Here is a 15,272-nt window from a genome sequence, read left to right on the forward strand (position 1 = left end):
TTACGTACGTCTACCTTTGGTACAATTTCCCTCACTAATAACTAATATCGTAAATTCTCTTTGTTCAGTGTTATCGGCTTTTCATTCGCCAAAACGCAAGTGACAAACGAGCGTTTGAATACAATCGGAAAATCGTAGCTTAATTCCCATTGAATTTCGTTTAAAATACGACATTATTATGACGGACATAATGAAATGGAGTTGAAGATCTTCGGCAATTACAAATGCGTTTTATGTACTTGTTTAATTATTGATCGAACATTGCGACATCCGATTCAAAATGATTCTTTTTTTATGAAAATCAGATCTTCTTAACAAAGAAAACAAATTCGTCAAGTTTCGTAGCGAAATTGATCAAGCAATTAAATAGGACTAGTTAGCATCATTAGTCCCTTCCTACTATAATCCGAAAATACACGTTTATTCATATTTCAGAGCAGTGTTGAATATTAATCAATTAAAATGTTACTTGTCAATACTACAAATCAATAAACAAAATTAGTCAATTGTCACATATAAAATCACGAATAACTGAATCGACTAATGAAATTGATTTTTTATAGTAGTTGCATACATGGTGATTGATTTATTTTAATTATGGATTTACTGATTACAGCGATAAGTGGTAAGAAGTTGTAAGACATTTTATTTTTGACCTAATAAATGTTGATCCTAGTGTTATTTTAGTCAAATAAAATTTCAATCAACCAATGCCCAACACACTGTCTCAGAGTACTCGTAGTACTCGTCATCTAAATATTACATTTTGATTGAAAAATCAAACAATCGCAATGCATGTTGTATTTTCGATCTCTGGTAACTCTGACCGTCTTGCGAGGTGAACTTCCGCGATCGATTTCTTCCATTTCGACCGCGCTCGATGCAAGCTCGCGAACTCGACTCTCGTAAACGGTCCTCATATAAAGAGATAATTCTCGTAGTCGGCGTAGGAGGAGGCAGTCACGTGTTTCGACGAGAGCGGCGTCGACGGAACGCTCTGCGGAAGTTGTTGCACCCGCGGCAGTTGCACCTGCGAAAGATCGGCGGCGTGAGGCACGACGATTCGCGGCGTCTGATTGATGGAGCCTAACGACAGATGATGCTGATTCTGGTGGATAATGTTGTTGTTGTTGTTATTCTTGTTTATAGCGGTGACGCTGACTTTTCCAGCGAGGTGATGCAAGCTCAGGTGATTGTTATTGTCGAGCCTCGGGTTGTAGCTGGGAAGACCGTCGTGGAGATTCAGTCTCGACATCGCCATGGTGATGCTCGAATCCGACGCCCACATGCTCTGAAACGACGCCAGGTTGTGTAACGGATTTGACTTTCTATTAAGCTCTTATGAATAATTCCGAGATGGCAACGTAATTATACGGACTGGATTTGACGACTATGGTCTCTTTGTTTGGGTGCGCAATGCGCCTTGCGATATCTCTTCTTAAAAGATAGTACGAAAGACGTCAAAGCTGGGTCACCACATGACATAATATCGATTCTTAAGCGAAATTAATTATAAAGCAAATATCATAATCTATTTGAACTGTGCATTTGTCTGTACAATGTGCTTCGTGAAGATGAACAAAGCGATTGGTTAAAATCGTTCACGAATAGTTTACCTAAGAAATAGAAAACGTCCAATAGTCGGGACTTTATCTATTTTCGACATCTTCATTTGTTTAGATTTTGTCAAATATTAAGATACACGAGGAGATTTATTAATTATTTATCGATTATTATTTATTATTTGTCTGCTTATTTTCTTTCAAACTGAAAACTGGCGAGCATCGTAACAAGTGCTGGTTATTGGAAGCTTTCTTCTACTTTCGTAAGGCTACATCCACTTAATAAATTATGAAATTGCTGGTTATGAAAGAAATTCTTTTTATGTAAATGAATAATACTTGTAATAGATAGGTTCGCGTATAGATTTAAGCAGATTTAAAAGTTCCCGTAGCTAAATAAATATAGCAGTAGTACCTTCCGCCTATGTGGATTGTAATCTGGATTGCGTCTAATACGAAGATGTCTATCCACACTAGTCCACCGTTGCGTGACCTTGAGCGGAGAGTCGTCGGGGTGTAATTTCCTTTGGTACTCTTCACCTTCGCAGACCTCGTAGAGAGAGAACTGCTCCACTGGTTCCTTGGAGCTATAGCAACTCAGCAGCATCTGGATCAACTCGTCTACGGTGGTCTGCTCCGAGACCAGAAGGCTCTTGTACTTAGACTGCGAACCATGAGAATTGCGTTTACTCTCAATTACTGCGATAAAGAGTGAAATCTCTTGGAAGAAGAATTTCATTATCACGAAATGCTTGGGTACGGTAACTGATACAAAATATATAAAAATGAAAGAAATAATTAGTCATTTAGCTACATGATTAATTTGTGAATGACTTTTAAGAAAGTTATATTATGCAATGTAATTTACAATTAACAACCTTAAGTTGCAAACTTTTTTTTTTAGAATTCTGTGATTACATATGAATAAGAATAATATTTTATGATATTATAATTACTATATTATAATTACTATATTATAATGTATTATGATATTATGATATTATGTATAGTATATAATATTACATATCATGTAATGTATATATTATATTTATATTATGATTATAATATATTTTTTAGTTCAATTTTTTAATGTGTTAAGAGTTGAACGTTAAGATACAGACCACGCTTGTTTGTTTATGTAAGAATGAAAATTTACTTACCCCGGACATGAGTGCGCTGTCGTATATTTTCACAAGTCCGCCGCGGCGCGTCTGCAACGAAAACCTGCAAACGAGAGGAGGCATATGTAAGCACACAAGTTTATGCATCAGAGATTCCGCGACGCGGCGGCAGGAGTCGGTGAGTTCAAAGGACACCAAGGAGCGTTATTTCAGCGTAAAAGCACCGGTTTGTGCTGGGAGACAAACCGCTCTCGTCCTGTATTACGTGTAGTCGCGCCGGAAGTCTCAACCTACCGACAAAACATCGGTCGCGTCTTAGAATTCCTTCACAAATGAACCATTCCGACGTCGCTGCGACTATTCTTTTTACAAACTAGTAAATTGTAATAATTTCTTTTCCATATTTGTAATCTGACCATTTTTGTAATCTGATGTACCAATGAAAAAATCCCGATTTTCTTGATTGTGTCCCGAAGTTTGAAGCTGGTCGATATCGCAAAATTGGTTGTTTTGAAAAGTTGGTCACCCTAAATCCGGACCGCCGTAGCATTCCGTAAATTCTGTGAAACCGGACAGTCACGTTTGCGTTTTTCGCGAAGCGTGAGTTAAAAATCGCAGAGACCCACGCGACCATTTGTGTCTGCGGATTATATTGGTGAGCGACGCTCACTATTGTTGGCTCGTGCTCAGCGATCCACGGGACGTGCCTACGGTCGCGAGACCTGAAATTACGTCACGAAGCCGACCGAAACTGAGAGAGGGCCGGTCATCAAGACAGTACAAAGGCAGCAAAACGTACTTGGAATCGCCGCGAGGATGGCAGGATTGCAGGACGGCTGGTCGTGCGTCCTCGTCGAGCGGTAGGATGGTGCGCACGTTGGCCCTTCTCACGGTCACTTCCATAGTTAGGTAAAACAGTCGTGGATCACGGTGCCTCATTCGGTATTTGTTCAAAAGATTCTGCACGACTTCGCGACAGGTTGTTTCATAGGTGATACCCAAAGTCTTGTATTCGATGTCCGGCCGCAGGCAGTTGGCGTACACCTTGATGGTGGTCTGCAATGAAAATTGGAAGTCTTCCATGAACATGTGAATATGCGTTACAATCAACCGCTTGATAAGACTATACAATTAGGAAATCGCTTGAGAGATCTAAGGTAAACGTCCCAGTGGTCGAACATACATGTCCCAATGATTGACATATTGGTTTTGTATTTTTCTTTGTTGAAATGCTTTTCAAAATGCATATACAAAACAATATAATAAATGAAAAGAAATATTTAGTTACTTTGTGATTTTGTTTCATTTATTGATAAGCGTCTTAACAAACATAAGTATATTATTAGTAATTTAATTATCGGCACATGTTCAATCACTAGGACGTTTACCTTATGTTGAAAAATATTTCTTCTAAGAGAAAGAGAAAGTGTAAATTCATATTTTTCGCGATTCTGATTAGCAGTTTATGATAATGTAAATGTCAAGGAAGGAATTGAATGTTAGGAAATAATATTGAGATATTACGATGTAAAAAACGTTAAATAAATGAAAAAATATTATGTTACGGTCCTTTCGAGCGCGTAACCGCAAAAACAATAATGCGTCTAGGTACACAACGAATAAGCCATCATAACAGTCTTCGACGCGAGGATAAACACAGCAGGAAATGTCGCGCGTAATTTTCGATTTTCCGGGTTGAATCAAAGCGTGAACGAGGCATTTCTGTTTTTATTAGTTTAAAAAAAGAAATATACCTTCTAGATGTCTAAAAATATCTTTTTTCTTTGCGATTTTGTTAAAAGCGGCATGATATTCGATCCACGATTTTGTATATGCATGTCGCGATTCGCAAGTATATTTTCCAAATACTGGAATTTATTGCATATTTTTTTTTTTTGTTAAATCGCCGTAAATATAATCTGGATCGCGAGTGCAGTGAAGTGGAGTGAAGAGCGGTCGAGATGGACCAATAGCTGGTTGCTAGACGAATGCAGAGCGGCGGTCTGGAGTCTGGATGTAGCGTTGGGTTTCGTCGATAGACTTGGAGAGCTGAACGTCCCATTTGGATATTGTGGATAAATATACAATTTGAACGCTTCACATTTGAATTTACATTACGTGTTTATGTTTATTGATGATGTATTGATAAATCGTATTGGTAAATCGTATTGATCTTCGATTAAGGAAATCTTAAAATTACTAACTAGCTATAGCAGGCTTTTGCGATCTCCAATATTCCTTAGAAAAATATTTAAAACGTGTTATGTATTTGTCGAGGCAGAATGTGTTATAGAGAAGTAGGGGGATGATCTTTTTCGGGTTAAGTTTGGTCGCGACAGGAAGGAAGGCAGCGTTTGGCGGGACGGTAAAAAACTCCAACGACGCGAGTCTTGACAATTAGTCCATAATTAACTCGGGGACAGTTGGCCACGCGCGCAGCATAAAACGCTATCAACCCTTCAGATACGACTATGGTTATGGGAGGATACGCGCACCGAAAATAAACCAGACACCAGATCACCCCGTTCGCAGATGCCACTGCACGCATATGCCAACAATCACATAGATACATCCGCTTTCTGAAGATACTGCGAGTGGATTTGGGGTATAATAGACACAATTCGTACAGGAGAAATTTATTAGAGACTGGTAGGACATACATGGAAAAACAAATGGAACGCATGTGCATTTCTTTTCGGCTAATAAATTTATATTTTTGCATTTCATGTAAAATTGTGTCGGCATCCCTATATTGTTGCTGTTGCTGCTGTTGTAGCTGTTGTTATTGTTGCTGTTATTAGAGAGAAGATAGATTTATAGCCTCTCTAGATCTAAAAGATCTTTTGTAACAATTCCCTGCAGCATTTCTCTCACTAGCATTTTTAGAGTAGTTGTAAGTTGTTTGTAAACTAGAATAATTCTAGGGGATGTTTATTTATTTTGTTAGGTGTTATCATAGTCTGTCTGAAATATATTAGTTTGCGTTGACATGCTGGGCTTGCAGAGTAGGAACATAGAACATGTTCTGCTACTTTCTTTATACAAAATCAACATATTCGATCACCAGCCTCACGAATTTTATGAACATGATATTTTAAAAGACAATGCTTTATTAAGATTGCAGTTAGCATTAATCTTCCTTCTGCGGCATTTTTATATATTTTTCTATGCTTAAATTTAAATTCATCTGATATGATTTAACGCTTAAACAAACGTTTTCTACTAAATGTGTTTAGCTAATTCTCATAATGAATTATGCGCATCTTTGCACTTTTGAATCGATCTGGAATTGTCTTCCTAATTCGCATTGCTCTTTTGGACACAAAATATTGCAAATGTTTAGGTATCGATGCCACAAATCAATCGATTATCAGCTCTGATTCCGCGAACATGTGTTTGCGACATGTTTACACACAAAGTGTGTTTGACATTCGACTTTTCGTCGGTGAAGCTTTACGAGCCGAGCGTTTTTATCGCCCTGTCGAAAGCCCTTCAACACACAGTGCGTCTTTCGCGATCACACACAGCCACGCGATTCGAACGTGCCTGCACATTTATCCCGAGGGAAATACTGTCAGAGCTCGTATAAATCGTAATCGTCGCGAGAAACCGGAACCTAGATTACAAAATCCAGCTGGCTCCGTCCGGATCCGGCTAAGCTTCTTGTGCGCGAAATAAACACGTTTCGACGACAATCGTGGGATTACATATTCAATGCGCTCATTACAATGTCGACAATAGCGTTCATTGCATGCTGGCGCAATCGCGTATTAAGTTGAACACATCGAGGTTACATTTCGCCTTATTGTGCAATGCCACAGTAGGCCTTTGAAAGTGAAAAGATTCTCTTGGCCACGGACGCAGATTTAAATTGCCTTTTTTTATATTTCTGTGTTGCCAGTAATGAAATTCACTTCTCAACAGGATTGCAGGAATCAGATTTATGAACTTGCTGCGAGATTCTCGCTGGAGTTTTACGACTCAGAATCGCTAAAAAAAGATGGAACTGTACTTCAAGTGGAGCTATTAAGTGGAGCTCTAACGAAGCAGAAGATACACGTTGTGTTAGTGCAAATATACAACGATCCAACTGCGAAAAGATTTGCACTCCGTGACGAACATTTCGCGGAAATCTTTCGTGTAAACGTGGCGAAATTTCTGATTCAGCAGCACAAATTCCAATGTGCTTACGTTAATACCGTTTACGTGGATCGCGCGTGGATCGCGCGTGCACCAATCTGGATTTCTCTCTTTCTCAAGTGCGTTGTGCAGAGTCAAGCCGAGATGCAAAGATCGTTATGAATCATCGATTCCGACTAACTAATCTCGCGGTTTTTCCTCTTGTTGTTTAATTATTCGACAAAAACTGATGAAAGGTTAAAGATATTTATTCATACACTGAGAGAAGAGAATTTAGTAAATATTATCAAAATTTGGTTACTACTACTAAATGGTAGACGTAAATATAACGGGCCAAAGCTATGGCAATACTTATTAATTAATTTAGTTCTGTAAAATAAATTATTTATTTGACAGAAGTAAAATTTATTTGCTTCCAGAATATATTTGGTAAATAAAACTTATTAAATAGTTGAGAAAAATAAGCGATTTTGTAATAGTTACAAAATTTTTGGTAGGTTCAACCAACCATCTGTAATAATAGATATTGAAACGATGTAATAGTTGCAAATGAATGAATTTTTCGTTGTGCTGCAACAAAACATACTTATACTGGTAATAAAATAGAACTCGTACCTGTTGAATCTTTTATTACATGAGATATAACAATTTCATAACAATTATCAAATATCTGTCATTCATAACTGTAATATATTTCATATTAAATATTTAATATTAATTAACTATTACTAAATTATTTAATTGATGTTACTGTGAATGCAATTACGTCATACTCCCGATTTATTAAATATTTAGTAATTATTATCATATTTAGTATTAGTTACTAAGCATTCAACGAATTTCTGTAACTAAATACAGTTTGTTATAGTTACCAGTCTTTTCTCTCAGTGTAATTATAAAATAGAGAGATTATTTCACATTAAGGCTGAAAACATCAGGCATGCGAAGAATTGACGTTTAATTCAGGATTGAATCCTGAAAATTGGATTCTTGAGCTTCGACTAATTTATTGAGACATTGCTGACACATGTTATATTTGTGATACACTTTGCAGACCACTCTGCTAAAAATTACATTGAAGACCACCTCGTGAATGCAATTGATCGAATGTGTTTTCACCTCTACTGGCGGCTAATGAAAAGGAAAATAACGCGGAAGCCGAGATGCATGCGGGTGTCACAGCAACGCCTGCGTCTCGTCAAGATCGAAGAGAAGGTACGACACCCCGTTACGAGGCTCCAATATCTCGCACCCGGTTATACAGAGCGAACAGAAATATGTCTCAGGATATTTCGGTGCGACGTTTCTCGGGTTGGGAGTATCGCTCGGCTCGTGCGCGCGCGATTGACACTGCCGTTAAAAGCGCCGCCTTAATGACTTTATCAGCGTAAGTATGATGAGGCGAACGTAACGTCAACATTGCTACCGAAAGAGAACTACGGCAGTCAATAATCGGCAGCACCATATATCTCGAGCTATTTTATTATGTCTTGTGCACACTCTTCGCTTATATGGTGAGCAACTTTTTCTGAGAAGTATATTTATATTTCCGATGGTTATCATCGTAGAATTCACCTTGTGCCATGATATCATCGTTGCTATTCATAAAAACGCACACGAAGGGCTTTCTAATCGCATGCGGATTGGCTTTCATGCCCTTGATCTTGCGTTACAGTTGGTAATACAATGATATACCTCTGAGTTCTTTGCCATCGAGATGACGTGATGCGGTGTCTGTTGAGGCTCGTCTATAATACGCGGAGTAAGTTTTCGACGTATATATAAAAAAAAAATTAGAGCAAAAATAAAAATAATTTATTTCGTTTATGCACATACGCCGTCTATACTCCAACTTCTTTATATCAATATTATTTCTCTTAAGTAAGAATATAGGAGTATAAGAATAAAAGGTATTCTGAAGTATTCTATATACTTCAGAATACCTTTTAAGTATTATATACTATATTTTATATAATATATTTTATAATCTTAAGTAAGAGTATAGGAGTATAAGCTGGAATATAGTCACAAAATAAATTATTTTTGTTTCTTCCTCCAATTTTTTTACGTTAAGTTTACTCGACGTATTGTAAACGAGCCTTTAGTGTGCATTATGTTACTTTGAACTTAGATAAAGTACGATAAGAAATGATGAGACGAAAGTTTTCAGCAATTTTCAGCAATTTAGTCATTAAAAAATACCTTCATGTACGTTTCAATGTCATGGTAGAATGTGGAAGGTGAATTATACGATGATAACCATCGGACACATAAATATAGATTATTTCTCAGAAGGAATTGTCCACTGTAAGTAGATAATGCATAACAAATTAAGATATAATAAGATAGAGCATAAAAAAGATGGAGTTGATTAGTGACTACTCCTGGCTTTTTTTCGATGTCAATATTGACGTCATTTTTAAATATTTTTGTTACATGTAAAGAATATGAAAGATTCTATGCAAAATTATCGTAAAGTAGTTCTTTTCCTTAATGACATTTTTCTAAGATCCAAAAACCAGTTTAATCGATTGCTTTATAAAAATTACAATTACATATAGCGGACGGGAGAAGTTGCTTGACAACTTGGCTTTTTTTATATCTATCTGTTTCACAAGCATCGACGGATTCCCCACGAGGAAAACGGCTGCGTTTTTACGTCGCGCCAAAGAGTCGTTCAGTAAATCGAGGCTCTAATGGGAAAACCACGTCGAGGAATTCGAAGAAACGGAGGAAGCACCGAAATCTATCCGTTAATACACCATATCGAGCACACGGTGCGACAAAAAGCGAGACACCGAACGAGACAGTGGGCACCATATGTCACGGGATGCTCTCGTAATGAGGGGCTCCAATTTAGCTGGAATCCATAAAAATCCCAAACTTGCTGTTCGCGACGGAGGGATACGCACTACGGGCGGATAGTTTCCTAACTCTACGTTCTAAACCAGTGAATTAGGCATTACTCTTTTTTATTTATGTTCCCCATCGTCGGTTCGTTCTGTTCGACCGGCCATATTGCTGTTCTAAATATAGTAGCCTTTATCACGTGCTTATGCTTATCGGCAGCTCAGTTCGCAATGGTCGCTAGGAAACGTCATCTAGTATACTTCTATCAGTTTCAGGGCAAGGTAAACGACACCTTCGAACGGAAACGTTCTAAACAAGTTCGCCTTTTCTCTAATCAATAAATAATCTTATCGCTGTGTAATGAGATCACGTGTTAAAACATTCACACTTTTAATGAATTTTATTTTTTAACAAATATTAGTAAAAAAGAGTAAATTTGAACTCTCCTGGTATTGTTCTATATATAGCTAATTTTGATAAATGACGAAGATACTTGATAAGTATATACAGCATTTAACTAAAGATAAAGGACAGCAAAGCACCTATGTATTTTCCGAGAAAGTATAAGTTTGATGTAAGTAGATACGTATCTGAAATATAACGCGAAGAACGACTTCTGCGTCGATTTATTCAATCTTATTGTTCGCGTTGCCTGACATGGCGCCGTCTATTTTTACTTGCCGATAAGATGAGCAACGTCGCGGCTTCGTATTCCGGTCAAGCATGGTAGAATTAAATAATGAAAAAATATTTATATTTCGAAGATAACAGGTTCGTCGTTCACTTTGAAGATTGCGGAATTAATCGCGGAATTGTAGACATCACGTACTGAGAACTGCCAACGATATCCAGCGTAATCTAAAGTCATGCTCAATTTCTCGCGAGAGTTCCGATAATGCCGGAAATAAAAAGTAAATTACGCGTCTGCCTGCTCTTGCACGGAACAATGTAATGCAGAAATCCGTGTGACCGTCTGACAATTCCACGTGCACTTTAATTATTAAGTCTCGCTGAAAATTATTAAGTCTCGCATAGACCACCATCATTTCCGGGTTCTTAATGAGACAACTTGCACGCTACCATAAGAATTTTTAAATTACAGTTATATCGTGACTATTCATGAGCGTGCGTACGTATATTTCACAAACGTGTAAACAACTTTACTGTACTTTTAAAATTATTACTTTCATCAAAATTCCATGGTATTCCGCGAACAATAAGCCAACAAACGTTCAAGACATAAAGATAAATTGTCAATAGTTTGTTGGTTCAAATGAGTGTGAAAATATCACGAGCACCCTGTAGATTCGGCATATTCAAGATGGAATGATATCCGTTCATTTCCATGCGACCCCACGTAACCCGTGAACAGCAGTTTCAATGGCTACTACCTTGTATTGGTGTCCCAGGTATGACCCCCCTGCATAATAAATTTCTTATCCCAGCACTCTATTGAATCCTGCGTCTCTTCTTTCATGCGTGGCACGTGCTTTTCGACCCTCAGCTGCCATTTTTCTTCACGAAGCCTTCAGGTACTGTCGTTACTCGAGCACGTGTCCCTCACGTTTATCCTCTTCGCGTCTTCCGGTCGAAGGACTCCAAGTTTAAAACAAAAACTCGCTTCTGAACGAAAAGAGAGAAGAAAAGAGAGAGAGAGAAGGAGAGAGAGAGAGAGAGCTGTTCTGTACATCTTTTAAAGATTCTAAATACTACGGGTATAATTTTTCATAGGAGCTGATCTAGCAAGCATCACCTTGCACTTCCGTAAAGCTGTACTTAGAGTTATACGTTTTATTTTACTATTATCGTGTTTTTGTTGTTTTGCAAGATCGCATGAAAATGAATAAACTTTTCTTGCTTTGGAGATGTCAAGTCTACATATCTACTTGTGGTATTTTTATATCTATTATGGTTTTCTACTATCCTATAGATCCAAAAAAATATAATCTTGTTCTTAACGGAATTCTCTTAATGTTATGGCTCCAAGAGGATTCTTCTAAAATTACAAAGAAAATATTCTAACATTTAAAAAAAGGAATTCTAGTTTACATATTCTATTGTAATACATTTTCATGTAATACAATATTCTAAGCAAAAAATTTTTCTAAATTTTACTAATTAAAATTTATTATTAAAAGTGTTATTTTAAAATTTATTATTAAAATTTATTATTAAGATTTATTTATCACAGCCTTCATGTTGATATCAAAATAAATCAATTTAATTTTTCTAGATAGTGTAGGAATAAAAATTGCATATCTTAAGTGAAAATGATCTACACGCGATAATTTGTATCAGCACATGTAATTAGAATATCCACTTGATCTTTATCAGCTAACAAAATCGATATCCAGTAACACCTGCAACACGTGGCAACAAAAACTTTGCTGATCGTGTATAATTCGACCGACAAATCGCGTGGTATTATTGGCTACCTTGAACACTGTCAGCAGATGATATGGAATTTCACAAGTGTCGTCAGTTTTAATTAATTCGCCGATTATACCACACTTATCACCGCGACAGCGACTAAACATTCGCGGCTGTTATTAACACGCGAGAAGGTTATTGATGATATTTTTTCAAAAGTCGACTCTTCATTGTAATTACAACTGAAATGACTACTTCATGCATAATTGTCGCCGTATACTATTAATTAAACGTCCGACTGCAATTAATCGCAATAGCTATATAATTTTCTACAATTACGGTGTCCCGACAAACTGCTCGTTACATTCGTTAATTTCGCGCGATGAGACCAGGGGAGACGCAGTCATTAGATCCAGAACTTCATGATTGATCCGCACACAATCGCCACTCTCTCCGTCATCTCGGGTCCCACGTGAATCGTCCTTTCAGGATCACCCGCTGATCTAGCGATCTCCTGTTATATACCGCGAAACCGTTGAGAAACCTCTTGGATATCTCCTACGGATTCTTACTTTCGCGCCACTTTCCCGACGCGAGACAATGCTTGCCACGAAAGCTATGGGAGAGAGAGACTTAATTGTTACCGAACGAAACATACTTCGCACGCTCGGTGGAAAAGCATGTGACTGGAAACCTCGAGGCGAGGACTCGACGGTGGCTGACAGGACGTCGTTCGTGCGACTCCTTCTTCCCCTGTTTGGCGAAACGTCGCACGACCCGGTTTACATAACTTCGATCTATAACATGAATAACTGTCGTGGATTGGGTAATGAGCTCGTTTCTGCGAGTATGCGGATGTTCTGCCTGGGAAGTCGCGACGTTTCGCTAGAAGGAGCGCGTATTGTGGAAAATCATTTTTGTCATGGCTGGCTGTCACCGTCATCGGATAAGTGGCTTTTAAGCGATTACGTTTGCTAGAACGAGAAAGCGTTAAATTAGAGCATTGAGAAAAGTAATTATTTCGTAGTGATATCTTCGTTACAGAGCTGCCGTTCAATAAAGAAGATCACTTTGTATTTATCCTATATCGCCCAAGGTGTCGTGCTCAAATTCGTTATTCGTTAACTTACTTTGAGAATTTTATCGTATATAATAAATAATAACAGACTACTTCGCGCGAAGTTGCTTTCATTTTCAAGCTATTTGAGTAGGATGATAAGATTAATTAAATATGATATTTCCTTTGCTGCGCGGTGAGCTTAATTGGCGCACATAATTTAAGCTTCGCACATAACGAACTCGTATTTTTTTGTGCTGAAAGGCCCCTATCTGCTGATAGTATGAAGGCGCCGGTTTTCACGGTCCCTCTTGTCGGGAAGAGAACGACGTTAAATCGAGCGTGCCGAGTTCAACCACGGAGTCTCTGAACCCGACACCCCGGGGTCAGGAATTCCACGCGAGGGTCAATCACTGTCACTTACATTGCCCGAGTCAAACATTTCGAACAGACTGATCGCGCGACACCGGTAACTGTTAATTTTATGATTTCTCCGAAGTATCGTCAAATTACTTCGCAACTAGCTGAAAGCTTGCAGTGCTTGTGACGCTTTTGACATTGGCTTCTTATTAACCGCTGAGTCGCCGCAACGTTCCGTGAAAATTTAAAGATCTTATTAAAGACAGGAACTTATTGCTTTGGTTTACAGCCCGATATTCTCCATTCGCACGAAACGGAACTAGTAAAACCAGGATATTACTGCAACATTGTGCGCGGTTTATGTTCTATTTTCACGGAACAGTAAACTGTTACATTTGGGTTATAAAATTGAGGATGCTACATCGCATGAAGTTGATGACGGTAATAATGATGACGAGGCAGTGCCATGTAGTGTAGGTCAAGATTATCCTGCGATCCCCTTTGTGGATTACCGTTGTAACGGCAGATTTGTTCACTTCTATTTTATTGACAATGCTTTCATCGTTTTATAAATCTGTATAAAAGGTATTGTCAGTTTGTGAGCCGTACACAAAAACCATATGACGATTGACTGTTTTAAATATGAAGTGTCATGTTCGTATTAATTGGCCCATAACAGATGTTCGACGATGGGTCTCACAATACTAACATTAAATAACGAACTATATATAACATGTATAGACCAGCGTTAATCGATTAAAATTTTTTTCTATTAAAATAATCGGCAAATTAATCATCAAAATTATATAATCAATCCTCATATATGTAATCAAGAATAATTTAATTGATTGATAAAATTAATCAATGTATAATTAATTATATTGATGTAGTTGATGTATCAAAATAACTGAGTCATATCAACTATATACATTACCGTCACATAGAGATAACTAAGGCGTGATGCTATTTACAATTAAATATTTCTGATTATGTGCATCATATCTTTTTTAATATTAATAATTAATTTCATCAATCGATAAAATTATTTGCAATCTTATATATAAAACGATTGGTTAATTTTGATTATTGATTTGCCGATTATTTTGGTCACAGAGAATTTTAGTTAATTAATACCCAACATTGGTACACACATTAGTTTTTATGCTAATTCTTTTTAAGTATTCCTTTAATCATATTATCATGTTTTCTTTAAGACAAGATTTGTGCAATTTGATCTTTCAGTATCAAGTTTTAACGAAATAAGGGCTAAGAATGATTTAATCATTCAATTGTATGTACTTCGCCATGAATCATATTGATGAGAAACAAAGAGCCATGTTTTAAGAAAGAGAAGTTAAAAATTGCACAGATGTCATCAGTCTCAAATGACTACCTGGTTAAGACACGCTCACAGATAGAACCGTCAGTCGACACCATGTTTACGCACGCCCGATGACACGCACTGCATCTCTAACGCTGTGCTCGCACGTTCCGATAAGAAGCCACTCGCGAAAGACCACACAGAAGCGTGCCTTCTCGAATTCTCATCGGTTGGAGGATCGCGTCCGGCCGTGAATGTTCGAGCTGACAATCGACACCCGTTTCCGGTCCTTCTGGAGAACACAAAGAACCTGCGATGTCCTAAAGGAGAAAAGAGGGCACGTGCCCTCATCGCGTGCCCTGCTTTTACAGCCCCCGAGCCTATGTTCCTCGCAATGTGTTCTCGGTACACAGAACATAATACGGTCATGCTGGAAAGCTTCCTTCCTGCGAACGCATCGCGTCGCGTAAGTTTCTTCTGGAACCATATGG

At 37.8% G+C, this 15,272-nt stretch overlaps 1 protein-coding gene across 2 annotated transcripts in view; it reads right to left on the minus strand.

Moving 5' to 3' along the window:
• Window positions 1–6: 6 nt before the first annotated feature.
• LOC116849940 overlaps window positions 7–15,272 on the minus strand; it is a 37,492-nt gene continuing 22,226 nt past the window's right edge. Inside the window, exons 3-6 of one of the 2 annotated variants that reach the window (XM_032827626.1) lie at window positions 3,483–3,739; window positions 2,723–2,786; window positions 1,978–2,226; window positions 7–1,291 (exon numbers count right to left, since the gene is read on the minus strand). In XM_032827626.1, coding sequence (XP_032683517.1) covers window positions 917–1,291; window positions 1,978–2,226; window positions 2,723–2,786; window positions 3,483–3,739 — 945 coding nt within the window. In that variant the 3' untranslated portion in view covers window positions 7–916. The remainder of the gene's footprint in view (window positions 1,292–1,977; window positions 2,227–2,722; window positions 2,787–3,482; window positions 3,740–15,272) is intronic. The other variant, XM_032827627.1, reaches the window with a different exon arrangement.

This window comes from Odontomachus brunneus, unplaced genomic scaffold (genome assembly GCF_010583005.1).
Source record: "Odontomachus brunneus isolate Ranch 3 - 2012 unplaced genomic scaffold, Obru_v1 Obru_scaffold_128, whole genome shotgun sequence".
NCBI classification, from domain to species: Eukaryota; Metazoa; Arthropoda; class Insecta; order Hymenoptera; family Formicidae; genus Odontomachus; species Odontomachus brunneus.